This window comes from Miniopterus natalensis, chromosome 4, assembly GCF_054644295.1.
Source record: "Miniopterus natalensis isolate mMinNat1 chromosome 4, mMinNat1.hap1, whole genome shotgun sequence".
NCBI lineage: Eukaryota > Metazoa > Chordata > Mammalia > Chiroptera > Miniopteridae > Miniopterus > Miniopterus natalensis.
The window spans coordinates 67,914,071-67,935,151 of NC_142084.1; the positions used below are offsets into that span (position 1 = coordinate 67,914,071).

General features: G+C 55.0%; 2 protein-coding genes across 3 annotated transcripts; one reads left to right on the plus strand and one right to left on the minus strand.

Moving 5' to 3' along the window:
- Positions 1-240: 240 nt before the first annotated feature.
- Positions 241-7,821, minus strand: ODAD3 (outer dynein arm docking complex subunit 3). Its single transcript, XM_087816024.1, has 13 exons — positions 7,434-7,821; positions 6,090-6,211; positions 5,901-5,978; positions 4,488-4,658; positions 4,280-4,381; positions 4,058-4,183; positions 3,737-3,859; positions 3,383-3,535; positions 2,317-2,477; positions 2,010-2,235; positions 1,299-1,454; positions 757-841; positions 241-578 (listed from the first exon to the last, which is right to left on the minus strand). Exons 1-13 carry the CDS (start codon positions 7,669-7,671, stop codon positions 460-462), a joined length of 1,860 nt encoding a protein of 619 aa, XP_087672150.1. The 5' UTR covers positions 7,672-7,821; the 3' UTR covers positions 241-459.
- Positions 7,822-8,251: 430 nt separating this feature from the next.
- PRKCSH (PRKCSH beta subunit of glucosidase II) lies at positions 8,252-19,435 on the plus strand. Of its 2 annotated transcripts, XM_016207876.2 has the most exons (18): positions 8,252-8,338; positions 8,683-8,835; positions 9,041-9,157; positions 9,719-9,814; positions 9,910-9,967; positions 10,836-10,953; positions 12,676-12,805; positions 15,022-15,106; positions 15,885-15,963; positions 16,669-16,755; positions 17,040-17,216; positions 17,288-17,381; positions 17,802-17,871; positions 18,137-18,226; positions 18,441-18,515; positions 18,600-18,699; positions 18,806-18,967; positions 19,104-19,435. In XM_016207876.2, exons 2-17 carry the CDS (start codon positions 8,760-8,762, stop codon positions 18,950-18,952), a joined length of 1,599 nt encoding a protein of 532 aa, XP_016063362.1. In that variant the 5' UTR covers positions 8,252-8,338; positions 8,683-8,759; the 3' UTR covers positions 18,953-18,967; positions 19,104-19,435. The 2 variants fall into 2 exon arrangements, with proteins under 2 accessions (XP_016063362.1, XP_016063361.1); XM_016207875.2 differs by having other exon boundaries at positions 18,806-19,435.
- Positions 19,436-21,081: the final 1,646 nt, after the last annotated feature.

Below are 21,081 nucleotides of genomic sequence, written 5' to 3' on the forward strand. Positions count from 1 at the left end.
TATGCGGGAGCTACTGTGTATAGCGAAGACGGCGACAGATCTGTGCGCCCAAGTGGAAAGCCCTGTCCTCAGGTGGGGAGCGCCGGTCCACCCCAGGTGTGGGGCGTATCTCTGGAGGGGCGCAGGGAGCACAATCTGTGCTCGCAGCTGATGGGAGTCGTCAGTCCCCAGGTCGGAGGGGGCAGAGCCGGTGGCCCTGAGTTTGAGAAGCAGCGGTCTTTGGGGAGGTGCAGGGTCAAGGAGAGGCAAATACCAGGAGGCTGGTCCGTGACCTTTATTTTGTGATTCCGAGGCCGGCGCGGCCGCCTGGGGATATTTATTACGCGCCGACGGCCGGCTCTGCTCCCCAGTCCGGGCCGCGCTCAGCCCTTGGAGAGGCCCCGAGAGCCGGTGGCTGGGCCCCGAGGGGTTGGGAGCTCCGCGGGGGCCTGGAGGCGCCAGGTGGGCCCGGGGGCGAGTCTAGGACCTCCGAGAGCGACTGCGCTTCTTGTTTCGGGATTCGATTAATTTCTGGGAACGGATCTTGAGCTCCGCGCGAGTCACCACGTCGTTGTCTTCGTCCTGGGACTCCTCTTCGTCTGCGAGCGTGGGGGGGGGGGGATAAGGGGTCCAGGTTCCCCTCCCTACCCCAGACTTCCCTACCCAGCCTTCTATACCCCACCTCACCTTGGCCCCGATCCCGGCCTCGGACACCTCCCACCTCCCGTTGCTCTCCTTGGGCCACCAGACCCGTCCTTTTTTCCTACCCGTACTGACCAAAGAACTTGTCCTTGGGACGGGCAAGGGGCAGGCTGATGCGGGTGTTGTACATGGGCAGCTTTCCCTCTAGACTGGAGTAGAACTGGGAGGAGGGGAGCAGGAGAGAAGACTGCGGGTGGGGCAGGGGCTGCAGGGAAGTCCTGTTCCCCCTCCTTCCCGCCCCATTCCCGTATATACCCTGATTCCATGCAGCTCCCCCGCCCACCCGGTTAGTTTTCCTCCGGCCCAGCCGCCTCCTTCGTTCTCAGCACGCACCCTGATGCCTAGTCCCCCCTCCCCGCACCCTGATGCCCAGTCCCCCCTCCCCGCACCCTGATGCCCAGTCCCCCCTCCCCGTCCCGGGTCTCCGGGCCCCGCCCCTTGACTCCAGGAGGCTCCACCCCTCTGGCCTCTGCACCGCTGCTCTGGCTCCTAGAACCTTACTCGTCCCTAAGGTCCATTCCCGGCCATCTGCCTTCTCCCCGGTCTCTGGACCGTGGCCGCGGGCTCCCGAGTGCCCGCCCCCTCCTCCTCAGCCCACCCCCTCCCTGCATGGGTACCTCACGATTCGCGATGTGGCGCAGCATCTCCGGAATGTCGTGGCTCTGGAGTTGCGCCTGCAGCTTCAGCAGCTTTTCCTCCACGAGGCCCAGCAGGTTCGGCAGATAGTCACTTGCCTTGGGATCCAGCTCTTTCCCAGCTAAGCTAGGGGCCACCTGCGGGGGTGGTGGATGGTGGGTGGTGGGTGAGGAGCCCTGTCTGCCCGGGGGTGGGGGGGGGGGGCTCGTGCAGTTTACACTCGCACTAGGCTTTTACTCCCAGGTCAGGTCTTTGAAGGTGAGGGGCCACTCATAGAGGTGGTGTTATCCTCTGTGGGGCGGGGCCTCCGCAGTCAAGGGCCACGCCTGTGAGGACAGCGCCTCCTAACTCCAGACAAGGAGTGGGGGAGGTCTTTTTTTGGGGGGGGGGGACTGGATAATAACTCGAGAGAAGCCATTGCAGGAATGACCTGAAAAAATAGTACTTTGTTGTAGACAGGGTGGGGCTTCTCCTGTCTGGGGCTGCTCCAGGATTGCAGCGGGGCAAGGTGGGACTTTCCTCTGGGGGCGGGACTTGAGGCAGCACAGGGTCCCTGAAGTCTTGGGCCACTTAAGGAGTAAGGGGTTACCCCAGGAATGTGGGGTAGGGACTCCCTTGTAGGCAGTCTTCTGACGTCCTGGATAGGGCATGGGGTGGGTTCCTTTCAGTGGGCTATGGGGCAGAAACCCTACCTGAGGTGCTGCGCTGTCTCTTAGGTCCTGGGAGGTACCGAGTAGGGCTTCCTCACCGACCTGGCTGCCCACTGTGACATGGTTCAGCTTGCCTGCCAGGTGCTCCAGGCCCTCCTTCAGGGTTTGCATTGTCCGCATAGCCTGCTCCAGCTGGCCCTTGGCCTCAGCCCTGCGCTGCTCCTCTGCATTAAGGCCACCCTGCAACTTTGCCTGAAACTTCTGTTCACTGTAGGCAGTGGGGAGGCAGCTGTGCAGGTGCAGAAGACCCCACGGCCCCCACCCTCTCCTTGGGGCACTGGGGCCTCACCTCACTAGCATGGCCTCCCCCGAGTACTTGAGGTTTTCAAGCTCCTGCTGCAGCCGCTGCTTCTCTTCCTTCAGCCTCAGCAGCAGCTGCATGTTCTCACTCTTGAGAGTCTCCAACTGCGTGAAGGTGTCACCCTGCGCCAGGAACCGCCGCACCACCACCTAGGGCCCACCCAACCCCAGTCAGAGCCAGGGCCTGGACAGGCCCAGGTGCCACCTTCCTCCTTAAGTCCAGCATGAAGAACAGGTGGCCCGAGCTGGTGGCTTCTGTGCAGTGATGTTTAGTGACTCTGAGTAGGACTCAGGGCTGCCTCATGGGTGGGTAGCCTCGACAAATAATTTTTGCTGAGCCCTTCCCTCTCTATATCAGGAATTTGGGTCAGCCAGAAATCAGTGTGTGGGGTGGAATAGCAGTGACCATAGCTGCTTTCCAAAATCAAGGTACCAACAACATTACGGGGGCAAATCTCGCCCAATCCCATGAAGAAACACTGGCTGGCTGTGGAAGCAATCCACCTACCAGGCCAATTTCTGAAAAAGTGACCAGCCACAGTGCCTCAGATGACACCATAGGTCCAAGTCCTGGAATTCCTCAGGGGTCATCCCATGGGAAGAGTGGAGGGCTGGAGAGTGCTAAATAGGGGGAAACCAGACTGGGGTGCAGCAGGATCAGTGTTTGCCAGCAGGGGACATAGGGTCTTAGAAAATCTCAAGGAAGACATTGCAAAGAGGGGGCCCAGGGCAGGAATTTGGCTTGTCTGGGGCCTAGGGTGGCACTGGGAAGTTTGTTGGGCCCTAGACCATGTTACAGGTGATGTAGACACAGGAGAGGAGAGACAAAACTCCCAGTTCTTACAGAGCCTACATGCCAAAGAAGTCAGTGTCACTGGTGTAAGAATGAACAGAAGAGGAAATCATGGTGAGTATAGACAGTTTGCATGGGTTTTGCTGTAAGGAGCAGCAGAGAAATGGAGTGGTAGCTGGAGGAGGAAGGTTGTCTTTTAAAAGAGCAGGTTTGTGTGCTGAGAAATTGATCCAGGGCCCAGAGGCCTGCGGGCAGCACTCACATGTGCTTCGGCCACACCGGTGGCATCCTTGACCTTGCCGAAGAGCACCTCCACCTGGTACATGCTCCAGCGCTGCTGAAGCTCCTCCTCCTTGGCCTGTAGGCCATCCTGTATCGTATCTTCGGACTGCAGCAGCAAGTGCTCACGTTGGGTCTGCTCCAGGTTGAGGTCAGGTACAGGGTTAGGTTGTAGAAAAGGGCTTAGGACAAAGGCCAAGAAAGGGTATCTGGACAGAGAGCAGGTGGGGCCCAGTCTGGGGAGCCAGAGTAAAGGCTTGGGCCAGGTAAGGACAACCAAGCAGGGGTCAAGAGTGTGGGACAGGTTCTTGGTCCTGGCACTCCTGGGTGCACCCACCTTGCGCTCCATGCGTTCGTTCTGCAGTTTTCTCTCCTCCGAGAGTTTCTTGCACTCGGTTATGAAGTGCTCACGCTTCTTGCGCTCTAGAAACACAGTCTCCTCCAGATATTGCAGCTGATTCTGGAGGGTGAGCAGGGGAACAGCAGGGCCAGCTGGTATCTATCATGGCTCAGGGTCAGAGTGGCGGGCCCAACTGGGCCAGGCTGCAGGGTCCTGGGAGACAGATGGGAGGGCTCTGGGACAGCTGAGGTTCAGATCCTGGGGCCAGGAGACCATGGTGTCCCTGGGCAGGATCCCCAGGGACCAGTGGGTTGTCACCTTGGCAATGTCCCGGGCATTGAGTGCCTCCTGGTTCACCACATGCAGTTCCTCCAGCTCATGTTTTGTCTTCACCACTTCAGCCTCCATGGAGTCCAGACGGTTCTCCAAGTGAAGACTCTCTTCCTGGGGTATGAGGAGTGGGGCAGATCTATGACCGCTGTCCCTGGCTAGGCTGGCCCTCCCACTTGCCTCCCCGTCCCCAGCCATTCTGGTCCCTACCTGTAGATAGTCCTTGAGCTGCAGGTACACATTGGTGATGTGTTCCGCCTCATCCGCCTTCATCCGGGCCTTCTCCAGGCGGTTCTCCAGGTTCCGCAAGGTCTAGAGGGAAGTAAGGCTGGGCTGAGTCCCCTCCCCACTCAATTCCTCCTCCCCAAGGATCAACTACCCCTCTGCCCTGCCTACCTCTGCACCTCAATGGCCCCACCTTAGCCACCTCAGTGTTGCCATCTTGCACCTCCGCCATCTCTAGCTCGCGCAGGCTGTGCTGCAGCTGAAGCTCCCCCAGCCACTTCTGCTGCAACCCCACCTGGTGCCGCAGAGCATTTCGCTGTTTTACCTTCTCACTCAGCCGGTGGTCCAGGTACTCCAGGGCCTGCTGGAGGGAGGATAGCGAGAGCAGGGGCCTGAATTCCCGCTAGTCCTTCCTCCATAGCTTCCTTCTCCCATATTTTGGTTCTCATCTCCCTGTCTCTGAGCAGCATCTGACCTGGCTGACTCTCCTGCACATTTTCTAATTTGGTGGCTTCCAGAAGCTCATTCCCCGGTGTTCCACCCACCTCCCTGTTTGCCCCTACTTTGTCTTCTTTGCCTTTGGAGAGACAGCCCCAGGCTCTTCTTTCCTATGTCTACATCCACCCCCATCATGATCTATCCAGCCTCAGGGTTTTAAAGGTCACCTATACACTGAAAACACCCAAATTGAGCCTTCCCCTGAACTGCAGGCTCATATGTCCATATCTACACTGCCTTCCAGATGTGTCCACAGGCACCTCAAAATCAACGTGGGCAAACTGAGCACTTGATTTTTCTCCAAGCCTGCCCTTTTCAAGTCTTCCCCATCTCAGCTCATGGAAACTCTGTCCTTCTTTCTAGGTGCCCAAGTCCAAAACCTTGATGTCATCCTCACCTCTTTTTGTTTCCCATCTGTATTCAATTGTTAGCAATTATCTGTTCTATTTCAAAGGTGCCCCCAGAGCACTCTTTCTTCCTATTTCCAGCTTTCACCCTAGTGTACCCAACGCCATCTTTCATCAGAATGACCTCCTCCTGACTTCCACTCTTGCTTTCTCACAGTCTACTTTCCACTTGCCTGAGTCTTAGTATATAAAATCTGCACTCTTCATCATGGCCTGCTGCAAGATTCGGTCCTGGTGATTTCCCTGACCTCACCTCCTACCAAGACCCCTCACTCACTCCCATCTAGTCACACTGCCCTCCAACACTTTATACTTGTCCCTACCCCAGAGACTTTGCATTTGCTGTTCCCTTTGCCTGGAGCATCTTCCCCCCAGATCATTTCCTACCTGGCCCATTCTCAGCTCAAACATCACATCTTAGAGAGAGGGGTCTTTGCTGACTCCCACCCCCCAAATGAAAGTGCAAATCCTTGTCCCAGTGGGGACTTGGTCTGTTTTTTTTTAATTGCACAATCAACAACACCTAATACCATGCCAGGCACATGGTTGGTATGTGATAAAAATTAACTGAGTGAATAAATGAGTGGTGGCTGGTGCAGAAAAAGGACGAGAGGGAAGGTCAGGAGGCAGGGAGTCTGGTGGGGAGGGGATCCAGGCTGGAAATGAAGGGAGACTGTCAGTGGAGTAGGGGTGGGGCAAACCTGTCCTGTCCTGTTCTTCAGGTATGGCTTCTCTGACTTCCATTCTCGAATCACTGCCTGGACCACTTTCTCATCTCCCTGCAAGGAGAGGAGCCCAGTCACCACTTACCTAGGCCACCTCTACCTGAGGCAGTGCCCTGCCCCTGGGAGTGTTGGTACTGCCCCCTTCACCTACTTCTGTACCCTTACCTGGAGCAGATCCGTCAGCTGTAGTTGCAGCATCCTGGTCTCCTCATGTAGCTGGTTGATGGTTTCCTGATTCTTCTTGATGTTCCACTGGGTGCTCTCATAAAAGGCCTTCTGATCACTTTCTGGGGTCAAGTGATGTGGGCAGGTACAAGCAGAGCATCATCAGGAGTGGGAAAGACTTCCCAGAGGGATAAACTTTTTGTAATTATCAATTTAATATTATAACAATACTTCATACTTTGAGCATTTATTATATGTTAGATGCTGGACTAAGAACTTTCCAGGTATAAAATACCGTATACCAATAGGTGCATATCTGTATCATACCCATTTTATAGATGAAAAGATTGAGGTTCAGGCTTATGAGATTGTTCAAGGTCACAAATAGTCTGACTCCTGACCCTCAACCACTATGCCAGATTACCCCCTATTGGTAATAAAACAATAACAATAATGGTTTACACCAGGATTTCCCAACCTTGGCCAGACTGACACTGGGATGTACAATTATTTGCTGTGGTGAGCTGCCCTGTGCATTGTCAAATGTTGAACAGCATTCCTGGTCTCCACCCTCTAGATGCCAGTAGTACCCCCCCCCCCTCCAATAATGTGACAACCAAAAATGTCTTCAGTCCTGGCTGGGTAGCTCAGTTGGTTAGAGTGTTGTCCTGATAAGCCAAAATTATGGGTTTAATCCTCAGTCAGGGCACATACAAGAATCAACGAACAAATGCATAAATAAGTGGAACAACAAATTGATGTTTTTTTCTCTTTCCCATCCTCTCTCTCTAAAAATAAATAAGTAAATAAATAAATAAATAATTTTTAAAGCCTCCAGATTTTGCCAAATGCCCCTTGGGGAGCACAATAGCCCTCTTCCATTGAGAACCTCTGGTTTACAATTTATAGTGTGTTACTATGTGCCATGCACTGCTCTAGACACTTAACACATTTCAACTACCTATGGGGGTTGTACTGTTATCCCCATTTTACAGATGGGAAATTGACACCAATTAGGTTACTCTTAGTCGTCCAAGAGCAAACCACTAGTATATGCAGAGCCGGGATTTGAACCCAGAAAGCCTGTCTCTAGAACCTATTATTTTCACCGCACCATGCATAATAGTTGGAATTACACAAAAGAATAAGATACAGTCCAGTTGGCTCTGAGCCCCGGAAAAGTTTTGAGATGAGAAAAACCAAGAACAAGTATGAGTTTTTGCCTCCAGAATGGACCACCTGGATGAATACTGGTGAAGAACCCTTGTCACACCATGCTTAGTCACAGGGCTGAGTGGACACTGTTGACTCCGGGCCATTTTATGCCCTTTGGAGCCATCTTACCTAAAAGTTGTATCTTCTTTTGTAACTCAGCCACCTGCGCGAGCACAGCCGACTTCCCCCCGCTGGCATAGATGGGTCCCTGGGAATGGAGTGGAGGCCAGGCCTGTGCCGCGCCCTTGCCTCTAGGGTGGCGGCTTTTGGTCTGATCTTGGTTGATCTTGGCCTTGGAAGTAGTCGACATCTGGTCCTGAGAAGGCAGGCGGTTGGCGGCGGCCGCCCAGCACAGGGGCGACGTCATGATTGGGTTGGGGCCAAAGGCTCCTGAGGGTTAAAAGGGAGACTAGGATTCGCCTCTGCCTGGGATCCGTCAGTTCGGGTTTCTCCGGCTCAGAGAAAGCACTTTCCAACCGTTTGGCTGGGCCTCGCAGCATCTCCCAATTGCTAGGTAACCTCCTCCCCTCCTTCCTTCCGCGCTCCCATGGAAACCGTCCGCGTTCTGCACGTCTGCTCTCATTGGCTGATGCTGCGGGGAGGGGCGGTTCCAACAGGGGGCGGAGCAGAGTCCCACAGCCTTGCGGTGGGGGAGGGTACTTTAGACCACGTGTCCAACCCGTTTTTCTCCTCCCACGGCAAACCCACCTGCTGTTCGCGGGCTTTTTTCAGGAACTTTCCTTTGCGACTGTAGAATCCGCCACTCCCAAGATGGCGGCACCTTGAGCCGCCATTAAGCGCAAACCTTCAGAACTATTCCCTTTAAGGCTTCATAGTCCTATCCAAGATGGCCGTGTAAATTCTGGCGCCCCATTTGCCACTCCCAACATGGAGTCCCTGAGCCGCCGTTCTGGGGTTCAGCGTGTAACCGGAAGTGACACATACCGTACGTTTCCGCTTTTTTTCTGCCGGAAGAATAGTTGGCTGCTGGGCTAGGGGGGCGCGGTGGATATTGACCTTTACCCTTACTTCGTGTAGGTGATGAATTAGCGGGCGGCAGGGCACCCCAATTTCCTATTGGGGTAGCCCAAGGGTGTGCGTCGGGGGACGGGGAGACTGTTTACCCTTCGGCCTATTGGCGGGAATTGGCTAGTTCCCCCCACCCCCCACCCCGTAGGGAGCGGAGGTTTTGAGATCCCCACCGTTGATATGCGCAAAGTGAGACTCCCCTCCACTGGGCAAGGCTGGAGAGGTATCTCCCGGTGTCTTCCCCCAAGAGTCTGGAAGCGATGGAGGAATCCAGTTGTCTGAAAGAAGAGGTGATTTCCTTTGGCTGGAAGTAACCCTCGGCCACTGACCAGCCGCCCCTTTCTTGCAGCGTTGGGGCACAGCGTGTCTCCCCGCAGCCTACTTCCTCCCAAAGAACCGGTTTCCGGCCTCTGAGCCTCCAGCGAGATGTTACTGTTGGTGCTGCTGCTCCCCGTGTGCTGGGCCGTGGAGGTCAAGCGGCCCCGGGGCGTCTCCCTCACCAGTGAGTCTGACCCTGGATGTGGGGGGTAGGGTGTGGAAGGAGCCACTTTGGCTCCTCGGGTAGGCATTTACCGCCTTTGGCCTCAGTTTCCCTGCCTCTAGGTAGGGAAGGTGGCAGTGCTCAGCCAATGAGTGAAAGCAGAGGTGCCATTAAGTTGAGAGGGCCTCTTCCTGCCCTGGGCTGAGTTTCTTGCTCACCTCCCCAGACCATCACTTCTACGATGAGTCCAAGCCTTTCACTTGTCTGGATGGCTCCACCACCATCCCTTTTGATCAGGTCAACGATGACTACTGTGACTGCAAAGATGGTTCCGATGAGCCAGGTGAGTTTTTTCTCCATTCATTCGTTATACCTTTGTTGAGTATCAGGTGAATGCCAGGTCCTGTGTGGTGACTAAGACAGACCCAGTACTGCTCCCTGTTCAGTGGGGAAAGTAGGCACAGAAGCAGGTGGTCGTTGGCTTGGTGAGGAGAGCCACGGATGCTGTGGGAGCCCAGAGAGGCCCCCATCTAATCAGGGAATTGGGAAGTGAGGTCTCAGCTGCATCCTGAAGGGTGCTGCAAATGGAGAGGCCAGCATGTTCAAGCACCCAGAGGTGGGAGAGAAGGTGGGGCATACGAGTAGGCAGAGACAGGTGAAAAAGAGGGAGGGAGCAATTGGTGGCCCTGTTCTGAGGGCCTTGGTGAGGAGAATCAGGAGGAAGCTCTGGAGTTTTGTTTCAGGTGCTGAGTGTGCAGCTGTCTCTCTTTTTGTTACTCAGCATTGATTGTTCTACTTTTCTTGTGCTCTCTGTGTGCATGTGTGTCCAGGATTCTGTTTGGTGGATGTGATGGGTAAGGCCCTGAGCACACTCTGAAAACTCTCCCTTCCTTCTTCCCCACAGGAACAGCTGCTTGTCCTAACGGCAGCTTCCACTGCACCAACACTGGCTACAGGCCCCTGTACATCTCCTCCAGATGGGTCAACGATGGGGTTTGTGGTAAATGAGATCCCTTTGGGGTTGGGGAAAGAGAGGTGGGTGGAAGGAGAAGGAGACACTGCTAGATCTGATGGTGCCCCCTCTTCTGCCCTAAGACTGCTGCGATGGGACAGACGAGTACAATAGTGGGATCGTCTGTGAGAACACTTGCAAGTACGTGGGTGCCCCACCCAGGACATTGCCCCTACCCCAGGAATCAGGCCCCCTCTCTTTTCTTTTTTTTGAGTATCGAGCACTCAGTCTGTGCCAGGTCCGTTGTGAAGGCTCTACCACCAGTTTTTCCCTCTGGCCGGGAAGCAGGTGCAGTCATTTGCCTGTTCAGTAGGTGAAGAAGCTCAAGTTTAGAAAGGAGAATGACTTCTTTGGGGCCATGTAGCTAGGAGATAGCAGAGTTGGGACTCAAATCCAAGTCAGTCTAATTTGAGACTCCATGCTTTTAATTGCTACACTGTGGAGCAAGACCTGAAAACTGAAATGTCTACAGGCAGGTAATCTAAATTCCAGAAGTAGACTGAGTATAAGTCATTAGAGAGTGGTGGCATCTAAACAGACAGCTGCCCTCGACTCCTGTCAGTTGAGGGCAGGTGACAGGGCCTGATTCATTTTTCAATGAAACCAAAAGTCCTGATATTTATGTAAACTCTCCTGATTGAAGATCTTTTCTTTTAAGTAGAGGGTTGATCACACATAACATGCTTACTGGCCAGATTGTCCCAAAGCCTGTGACTTCTGTGCTTTTCTCTCCTTTCTCTCTTGGGAGCCAACTTCCAGCCTCACATCCCAGCACTCCCTATTCTCTCTCCTGACCCTGAGGGTGCGAACTCTGCTCACAGTCTCTTCTCCCAAGGACAGGGATTCGGGTCTCTGAGGCCAAGGGAGTCTGGGGACATGGAGGAGGAGGGTTTGCTCTCTTATCTTTTCCAGTATGGGGGTGGCAGATGGGCTTGAGCCCTTTTGGAAGAGGCAGCTCTGATGGGTCCTAATTGCCCCCTGGTGGTGCCTGTGTGTCCCCTCACCCCAGAGAGAAGGGCCGCAAGGAAAGAGAGACATTGCAGCAGATGGCAGAGGTTACCCGCGAGGGGTTCCGCCTGAAGAAGATCCTTATTGAGGACTGGAAGCAGGCCCGAGAAGAGAAGCAGGTGAGGGGCTCCGCGGGGCTGACCCAGGACAGTCTGGGCCCTGAGACCTGGAGGCATGCGCTGGCAAGGCCGGGCAGGGTTGGCAACTCCCTATGAGTGGTGTGTAGCGCCAGTAATTGTCTGCACCGTGGTTTACTCATTTGTCTACTTAGCATTTAGTTGTTGGTTAAGCCATTACCAAGTGGACAGGGTCAGCACAGGCGTTGTTGGAGCTTTAGGTGGCAGGCTGAAGTGGGCTGAGGGAGCTTTGCTGCCTCCTAGAACAGGAGGGGTGCATCTCTGCATTCTGGGTCTGTGGTTCTGTCATCTATAAGGTGGGGCTGATGACTGTGTGACTGGAGGAGGACTCAAAATAGTATCAGTCAGCAGCAGCTGGGTTAGTTCAACAGGGTGGGTGCTTTGGGGGCCGGAAGAGGGTGTACCCCCAAGTGTGTGTCTCCCATGCCTTCCATCCCCTTGGCTGTTTGATGGGTCAGAGTCCTCGACGCTGCTTCTGTGCTCCTGCTCGGCCCAGTGAGCAAGGGTTCCAGTTCTGTGTCTCTGCCCAGGAGAGGTTCCAGGTCTTTCTCTCCCATCCCCATGGCCTGGCTAGTGAGGCTTCTCCCAAATTCATGGGGCAGTGAGGCCCTCCCAAGTTTGGGGACAATGAGCTTCTTCCTGAGTTTAGGGGATAAGGGGAACTATCTGGTAAGAATGTCTCCAAGTGACCTTTGCCCTCCTGGAGAGTTGGGAGGATCATAGCAGCAGTCCAGGCTGAGGCGTCAGCCAAGGTCTTGGGAGGAAAGTGATCTTGTGGGCACTCAGGCTAAGACCTACAGCTTGGGAGCCCATTCCTGGGCTAGAGTCCATCCAGCACACTCACTTCTTGAAATATACACAGAGGCCCAGGGTGTACTGGGCACTGGGCATGAGGCTAGAAGCTTACCAGGAACTGCCTCAAGGGTGCATTGTTCTGTGGGAGGGACAGACAGAAAATGATGCAAAGGGTTGCTGGGCATAGAGGAGACACTCTCACATGGTTTTTGGTCTTGAAGGCAGGAGGATGACGCGTCTTAAGCTGAAATCTGTAGGGTAATTCAGAGGTAGTCAGACGGAGTGTTCCAGATAGGAGGAAAACGTGTGAAGAACTGGAGGCAGAGAGCATTCGGAGGTCTGAATGTTGTTGGGGCAGTTGGATCCTAGAGTTTAAGATAGCAACAGGGCCCTGGCTGGTGTTGCTCAGTGGTTAGAGCATCGGCCCATGCACCAAAGGTTTGCGGGTTCAATTCCTGGTCAAGAGCATGTACCTGGTTTTCAGGTTTGATCCCCGGCCCTGGTCACGGCACGTGCAGGAGGCAACTGATTGATGTGTCTCTCTCGCATTGATGTTTCTCTCTTCCCCCTCCTTGCTCCTTCCCTCTCTTTCACTCTCTCTCAAAACCAATGGAAAATTATCTTCCAGTGAGGATTCACAAAAAAATAAAATAAGATAGTAATGGGGCAGATGGAACTGGAGAGGCAGCAGGGACGTGGTCACATGGGGCCTCATAACTACATTAAGGTGTTTGGGTTTCTCTTCATTGGGCTGTAGGAAACCACTGCCGGGGTGGGGGGGCACCCAGGAAGGTGTGAGTTTTTGAAAGATCCTGCAGGTGCCCTGTAGAGTAGAGGCAGGGAGGTGGCAGTCTATGAGGAGAAGGTAGAACAAGAGAAGAGCTGGTCCTTTGCCTTCTGCCCACCCAGCAAAAGCTCACTGAGCTACAGGCCAGAAAGAAGTCCCTGGAAGACCAGGTGGAGATGCTACGGATGGTGAAGGAGGAGGCTGAGAAGCCAGAGAAGGAGGCTAAAGACCGGCACCAGAAGCTCTGGGAAGGTATGTCAAGGGTGGCTATGACTTGCCTTTTGTTCCCGGCCAGGAAGAGCCTGGGCCCAGGAGACTTGCTCATCATCTGTTTGTTTTTCTTGCTGACTTTTTTGATCATGGTGCCTCATTTCCCCACGTGCCTAGTTATCTTTGACTGTGTGTTGGTCATTGTACTGGACAGTCATTTACAGGAATAATTTGCAACCTAAGATGAGAAGTCATTCTCTAGATAGGAGGGGCTTTTCTTTCTGCCAGCCACGCGGGAACATGACCATTCAGGGGTCCCCAAATCTAAATTCAGGCTGGAGCTGAGATTTGAGTATAGGCTGGGTGATTTCCCATCCTGCCTCTCTCCCTCTAAGGGGGTAGCCCATGAGGGTCACAGTGTAGTTACTTGTGGGGGGGGTGGAGTGTCTGCTATTATGCTTCCCACCTTGGACTTTGATTTCTGTCTCCTTGACCTCACAAGTTCTCATCAAGACAGACACCCAGATTCACCAGGATTGGCAGGTCCTTTAGGGCAAAATCAGCCTCCACATCTCTTACCTTTCCAAGTGCCTCTTTGCTCTGGTAATTCCTACTGCCTTGGTTGGTTTTAAGATGGTTTTTTACGCCATGCTCAGCATTTTCTTGCTATTGGCAGGTTGTGTCACATTATGGGATATTGGAAGCCTTGGTCCTTGTACTCAGTCTGCTCTTTTGGAGGACATACCATGGAAGCAGATAGAAGGGGGAGGTGGAACAGAAACCCTCTAGTCCAGACTAGTTAAAGGACAAAGCATTGCTGGAAGGGTTTGGATGTGTGGCTCCAGCTGTTCGTATGGCTGGTAACGAGGAACTGGGCAGCCCCTGTCTGAGGCCAAGCTGTTGATATCCTCCATCTCTCTGGGCATCTGCTGCATTCTTTCTTCCCTTTCTCTCTTCCCTGACGTCTCATAATCAATAATTCAGTAGTTTATCTAACAAATATTTGCTGAGTGCCTGCAATGTGCCGGGTGTACTCCAGATGCCAGCAATACAGCATTGAACAAGCTGGAGAAAGCCGCTGCCTGCAGAGGGAGCAGGTGCAAAGGCCCCAAGTTATGACCATGTCTGGTTTTTAAGGAGCAGCAAGGTGGCCATGTGGCTGGAGGGAGGGAGGAAGGAGAGTCGAGGAGAGACAAGGGTAGGGATTAACGGGCAGGCCGTACAGGACTTTAAGGACCATGGGGAGAACTTGGGCTTTTATCCCAAGTGAAGTGGGGGCCATAGAGGATTTTGAGCAGAGGAGGAGGGGGAGCCAGGAAATCAGGGAAGAGCTGACTACCGAGAGGCTCCTTGTCCAGAATCTCAGTGGCTTGTTGGGTGGAGGCACCTGCAGGGACTCCCCCTTCTTCTCTCCTCAGTGGAGGCCATGTCCACCCCACTCTCTGGCCTTCCTTTACCTCCTCTCTTTTCTGGGTGGTCATGTTTGGCAGCCACCTTCCCTCTACTTAGAAATATGCTCAGATTTCTACTGACCAAACAGCTGTCCCCAAACTTGGCCTTCCCCTCCAGTTCCGTGAATCCAGGTAGCCTCTTTCTCTTCGTCCTGACTGAGCCGGCTTCCTTTACACTGTCCTGGTTTCTGAGGCCTGTATTTCCTGTTTCTTAGCTCTGTGAACTTTTTCTCCACCTCCATGGAAGCCACTGCTCCATGAAGATGGTTTTCCTGTTTTATTCCTGGCGGCCCACATGCTCCTCCTCCTGTTCAGTGGGCCCAAGACCCTGGAGCTTCTTCTGGGCTGGGACCCGGACCTCTGGCTTCTTCTCTTTTTGGTTCCCCACCCACAAATCCAGCTGTACCTGAATGTAACTGCCCCTAGATGTCCCACAGGGACTCCAGACTCACCAGATAACCTCCCTTGCCTGGCCACACTCCCACCCCAGTCTCTGTTCCCCAACCTCTTTCATGTTGGAAAGAGAGCCTGGTGAGGTGCTTGGGCCTCTTCTCCTGGGAGCCACCCAGACATGACAAACCTAAGGCATGGTCCCCCTACCTGCCCCTCGCATGGTCTCTGACAGCCCCAGCTTGTTTAGATAAAAATCCAGGGCTGTCCTTGACTATACCCCACAGTGGCCTCAGGGCCTCAGTGCCCAGCATAGGGCCAGGCACAGTCAGCTGCGTGGGGTGTTAGGGGAGGGCAGATTTTAGGGTCGGGGGAGCCAGCGGGCAGAGTGAAGAGTGACAGCTGGCCCTTCCACAGAGCAGCAGGCCGCCTCCAAGGCCCAACGGGAGCAAGAGCTGGCAGTCAGCGCCTTCCAGGAGCTGGATGACAACATGGACGGCGTGTGAGTGTGCCCATGCTGCCCACCCTGCCCAGGCCTGGGTTCCCCTCCTCCCACCTATCTTTAGAAACCAGCCAGTACCCCACCTCCTTGTCATGGGGCCTGAGCTGGTCCCAAGCTCTCTCTGAATGAACCTTTACTTATGTATAAAATGGGTCTAGAACAGGCAGGTGGTTGTGGAGGAGATGAGGTGAATCCGATCTCCCAAGGAGCTGAGTGAGGTGATGAGGGACCCTACTACTCTTTCCAAGCCTACTCTGAGGTCAAAGCCAGAACCCTTTGGGTCCCGGCTGTGCCCCTGGGCCCAGCAGTGGAGGGCCTGCTGTCGGGAACAAGAAGGCTGGGCAGGCACCCTGGTAAGGAGCAGGGAGCTTCACAAGAACCAATGGAGCAGAATGTGCAGGGTGGGCCATTCCCTGGTTGGTAATGGTGACAGGTAGGGGACATAGTGTGGTTTCCAGGCCATTGTGGTTATGGGCTCCTCTAGGTGGAGGGCACCAGGAGGCAGTTTGGATGTGTTGGCTTCTGAGGGTAGAAGGAAATGGATGCTGCTGGTAGGTCAGGAGAAAAGGGTCTTGGGGGACATAGGGCCCTTTTTGCCTCCTCTGTGCCCCTTAAGTGTTGTAGAGACTTAAGGAAGGGGTAGGAAGCAGGGGACTGGGTTGCGGAGACCTATTCTTCCCAGGAGTAGGGGCTGGAGGGGGGCCCCAACCCTAGAGCTCACATTCTCCCAACTTGCTGCTTCTCACCCCTCTGTTGTTTTCTGCCTGCACCCATGCAGGGTCTCAGTGGCCGAGCTGCAGACTCACCCAGAGCTGGACACAGATGGGGATGGGGCCCTATCAGAAGGGGAAGCCCAGGTAAACTACCCTACCCCTTGGCCGGGACTCCTAGAGGGGATTGCCCTAGGGAACTTGAGGGCCAGGGAGTGGGGGACAGGCTGGCTGTGGGCTGCTCCCATGGAAAGCTCCCTGTTGGCCCCAGGCCAGGGTTGCTGGGGCACCTGGCCTTGAGTGAATGAGCCAGGAAGGCAGCCTCCTAGCGTCACTTCTCTTTGCCCTTTGGAGCCTGGTGGGATCATGTGGGTGCTATAGGGTGCCTGGTTAGGACAGAGCCGGGTTTCCTACTCACTTGGCCCCACTGGCTCCCACGAGTATGTGTACCCAATTTGCACTCCTCACGTATGGGCTTTTGGCTCTCTGCGCAGTCTGGACGCTGCTCCTCCGCCCTTGTGGTCATCTCTGTCCCTGCTGAATGCCTTCCTGATTCTCCTCTGCCTCTGCCTCTCTGCCTCGCTGCCTCTCTGCAGCCTGGTGATCTCTGGTGCTTGTGCTCTTTCTCTTTCCCTCTCCTCACTCTCTCTGGCGAGGGGTTCCTCTTTCCTCCTGGCCTGTGCTGCCCCCTTCTGGCTGCTGCACCTCACTCATCCTGGCCCAGGCATGGCCTTGGCTGTCAGCTAGTCGACACCTGGCACTGTGGCCTGAGGCTCCCCCTTATAAGTGGCTAGGGCACAGAAAGGGCCCCTGGAGGCCCCATCCTGATACCACCCCAACACATGCACACAGACCCTGCTTGGGGGAGACACGCAGATGGACCCTACCTCCTTCCAAGACCACCTCTGGGCTGCCATCAAGGACAAGTACCAGTCTGAGGTTAGTGGGGGAGGGGAGAGGATGCAGTCGTGCCCTCGCCCTCCTCCCCAGCCCCCTAATGCCTCACAGAGGAACTGCTTCCAGTTCTGGCACCAGGCCACCTTGGCCAGCTGGCCACCCCAACCCCCCCACCCTCCAGCTGTCTATTCCTCCCTCCAGGCCCCTTGGAAGGGGCAGAGGCACTGAGGCCACCCTTGGGGCGATGGTTTGAGTGTGGATGCAGCCCCACGGGGTGGAAGGCCGACCCCAAGTCCACAGCACTGAGCACCCTACATACCAAACAGGTTCTGCCCACCAGCCCGCCAGCACCTTCTGTGCCTGACCTGATGGAGCCTAAGGAAGAGCAGCCCCTGGCGCCCCCACAGCCCATGGAAGAGGAGGAGGAGGAGGAAGAAGGGGAGACAGAGGAGGAGGAGGAAGAGGAGGAGGAGGATTTCCAGGTGCAGGGGGAGCAGCCCAAGGTGTGTGTATGGGGGAGAAAGGGGTGTGGGAACTGGGGCAGGGTCACTTGCTGATTTTGCCCCTTCCTCAGGAGGCACCACCCCCACTTACACCCCCCCAGCCAGCCAGCCCCACCGAGGACAAAATGCCACCCTATGATGAGCAGACACAGGCCCTTATTGACGGTGAGTGCTCACTGGGCCTGGAAGGAGGAGACCTTGCCTATACCTGCCCCCCATTGCCTTTACCTGTAGGCACCCAAGAACCAGGCCTGGAGGGGTATCTGGGCCCTGGAGAGGCCAGTACCACCCCTGCCAGCCCCAAGGGCCCTTCTGCCTCCTCACTGGCTGCTGTTTGTTTGTGCCACGTTCACGGGTGGGGAGCCAGTGACGCTGCAGGAGCCCTAGCACTGATTCCTTGGGAGCCAAGACCTTGGGCAGTGGGGTGGGATCTGCAGCTGGCGAGACTCACGGAGTTTCTGGGTGCAGTCCTACCCAGAGCAGGCCTGGGGGGCCGGAAAGCAGACGTGACCAGCCACCCCTTCCCCTCTTCCTAAATTGGGTGGGGGCGCCTCTGACCTTCTCCCCCATTCCACCTCCCACCAGCTGCCCAGGAGGCCCGCAACAAGTTTGAGGAGGCCGAACGGTCCTTAAGGGACATGGAAGAGTCCATCAGGTATGGGAACACGGGTTTGGCCACAGCAGGGTGGAGTCTCCACCTGCCCCACAGTCGGGCTCCCCAGAGGTGGTGATAATGGGTTGCCAAGGATACTGCTGCTACCAAAGCTGGCAGTGGCTCCTAAGGGGAGGGTCCCCAGGTGGCAGGAAGCCAGAGCCCAGCTCCTAAGTGGTCCTCCATTAATCACGGGGACTTCCAGCATTGTCCTGAGTCGATGTGTGGCTGCTCAGCTGCTTCTTCACCACTTGGCCTTCCCTTGCAGGAACCTGGAGCAGGAGATTTCCTTTGATTTCGGCCCCAGTGGGGAGTTTGCCTACCTGTACAAACAGTGCTACGAACTCACCACTAATGAGTGCGTCACCCCTTCCCCCACCCCAAGGGCAGACGAGTGAACTTGGAGGGTCTCAGCATGAGCAAGGTCATAGGGGAGTGAGGGGGCAGCTTTAGGGGCGGTCCGTGGAGTTTTGAGGGCCTGGTTCGCACCCCTGCCCCTACACCATGTCTGGGGATATGAGGGAGGCTGGGGTCCTGTGTCTGCCCCACCTACCAGTCCCATCCTATGACAGGTACGTCTACCGGCTCTGTCCCTTCAAGCTTGTGTCACAGCAACCCAAGCTCGGCGGCTCTCCCACCAACCTCGGGTGAGTGGGCTTAGGCTGAGCCCCCCTCCTCTTGATACCCCAAGTCCCCAGCCAGCCCACCCTCAGCACACCACTCTCCCGCAGCACCTGGGGCTCGTGGGCTGGCCCTGAACACGACAAGTTTAGCGCCATGAAGTATGAACAGGGCACTGGCTGCTGGCAGGGCCCCAATCGCTCTACCACTGTGAGTGGGTGGGGGACAGGGTGGGAAATGGGGTGGGGGTGGTGAGGGGGGACCCAGCCCTGACTGAGCCTACCTAAGCCCTCACCTGCCCACCCATCCTCCCTAGGTGCGCCTGCTGTGTGGGAAGGAGACAGTGGTGACCAGCACCACGGAGCCCAGTCGCTGCGAGTACCTCATGGAGCTGATGACGCCTGCTGCCTGCCAAGAGCCACCCTCCGAACCCCCTGCAGACAGTGACCATGATGAGCTCTAGCCCTCCCCAGAAGAGGTGGGCAGGGAAGTGGGTCTCTGCCTGCCTGGACCTGGGGTACAGTAGAGTCTAAGGAAAACAGATCTAGGTTGGCACTACTTCTCACTTGTGTCCTATCATCTTTCTTTCTTGTTGGGTCTTTCTCTGGCCCCAGAACCTCAAGGCATGGAACCAGCCCCCAGTGGTGCTGCCTACCCACCCCACATTCTGTGGATGAAGGCCTGCCCCTCTGAGTCTCCTTGACCTCCCCACAGGCAAGAACTGTGAGGGGCCCCCTGCCCTGCTCTTAGGGGGCCAGGTTGAGCAGAGCCATTTGCTCAGGCCTCAGTGGTCCCCAAAGATGGACTAAAGGAGTGCATCCTCCCCAGGCCCCCAGCCTGGTGGCTCACTGCCAACCCCCCCCCTGCCCAGGGCATCTGCCTCCCCTGCTGGCAGGGACAGTGAATTGACTGTGACCTTGAAACAATAAATGATATTCCCAACCCATCTGTGTCTGCCTTGTTTTGCTTGTGCCAGGGGGGAGCATAGGGCAGAAGGCAGGGGCCACAGCTGTCTGCAGATCCTGGGCTTGCCTTCTGCGCCCTCAGGCTGGCTCCACAGGTGAGGCCTTTTCACAGCCTGAGTCACATGTGAGATGACTAACACCTGAGATGCCCACAGACAGGAAAGTCAGGCACCAAGGGACAGATGGACCATGGGCCATGTCCATCTGGGTTTCGCCCTGGGTCGATCTCACACCCACCAGTCTCATCTGTGTTGTGGGTAGGCCAAGGAGCTTGAGATGAAACCCAGGCCTGGAGAGGGACAGTGGCTTGAGCAAGGCTATGCAGCCAGGGCCAACAGCACACACTCCAACGCTCCCCACCCACCAGTGCACAGACACCCGATCAAGATTGTAAGATTCTGAACTTTTATTTTCTGGCATGAAAAGTACAAATAATTAAACAATTCCATGTAAAAGTCTGTTACCGCGGCCAGGCCTGTAATCCGGTAATAAATAGTCTAAACGCAACGCAAAGTGTTCTTGTTTTTTGTTTGTTTTTTTGCAGTTCTTTCTCATCTCCAACATATGGACTCTGTCGTGATGTGAAACCTTCCGAATAAATAACAGGATGAAGGGAGGGCTTGAGGGCCTGAGCCCCCTCCCCAAGGGCTCTGCCCCTGCCCCCCAGGGACATGGAAGACCCCAGGCCCCCTCCCCTGGGCTGGCCTCCTGATAGGGGGCCTGGCTGGCTGGGCTGAGTTCTGTTTTAGAAAAAGAAGTGCCCTCCCAGTCTTGGGGGTAGCAGGGGCCTAGGCCTCAGTGGGGGTGGGGGGGGGAGGTGCCCTCTCCAGAACCCAGCCCCCCCAGGGTGGGGGACAAACCCAGCCCTTATTGCTCACAGATGCCCCCGGCACGCTGCCCACGTGTGCACACGTGTCCCCGCGTGCAAGGAGGGCAGAGGGGAGAAAGCCCCAAGAAACGGAGAGGGAGAGACCCACTGGGGGGCCTGCCCTGCTGGAGGGGAGCAGGGAGATCAGGAGGACTTAAAAACCACAAGAATAAATAGGTTTGTGTATCAAGAACAAGCTAGGGTTTCACCAGCTAAATAGGACTGAAAAAATTCTCAAGACAAGCAAAAATAATCCCACTGAGATCAGACGTCGCTGGCCAGGTAGGGGACTGCCCCGAAGAGCTCACATGCCCCACCGCTGCCACTCGGCTACCGTTATTGTTATTAATAATTATTACTTTAATGATTCCACTTCCCCTTTTATAAATAAATTAGGCATAACCACGTCTTAGCAAAACTTAAAGAAACAAAGAGAACATCGTGGTTCCTTTAAACTTGCAAACTGGATGAAGGAACAGAAATATACACAAATGTCCTTACAGGGCAACAAGAATAAATAGTTAACATAGCAATAAGTTAAAACTACAAGAAGCTAAATTCGGCAAAAAAGTACAAGAAAGTTAACTGGTGCCAGTTTATGTCTTTTTTTTCTTCCTTTTTTTTTTTTTTTAAATCTCTTCTGTGTGTTTTTTTCTTCCTTTTTTTTGTCATTTTTTTCTCTTCTGTTTGTGTTTTTTTGTTGCTTTTTTGATTTTTTTCTTTTTGTTCCTTGCAGCAGAAGCTCCACAGACGTATAAT

Bases quoted from the DNA above. Each gene is read 5' to 3' on its own strand.
- PRKCSH (XM_016207875.2), top strand. From the start codon at position 8,760: ATGTTACTGTTGGTGCTGCTGCTCCCCGTGTGCTGGGCCGTGGAGGTC. The intron at 12,806-15,021 runs GTATGTCAAGGG...GCCCTTCCACAG, and splicing joins GCACCAGAAGCTCTGGGAAG to AGCAGCAGGCCGCCTCCAAG. The intron at 15,964-16,668 runs GTAAACTACCCT...ACATGCACACAG, and splicing joins TATCAGAAGGGGAAGCCCAG to ACCCTGCTTGGGGGAGACAC.
- ODAD3 (XM_087816024.1), bottom strand. From the start codon at position 7,671: ATGACGTCGCCCCTGTGCTGGGCGGCCGCCGCCAACCGCCTGCCTTCT. The intron at 4,184-4,279 runs GTAGGGACCAGA...CTCATACCCCAG, and splicing joins AGCTCAAGGACTATCTACAG to GAAGAGAGTCTTCACTTGGA. The intron at 579-756 runs GTCAGTACGGGT...CCACGCTCGCAG, and splicing joins TCCCAAGGACAAGTTCTTTG to ACGAAGAGGAGTCCCAGGAC.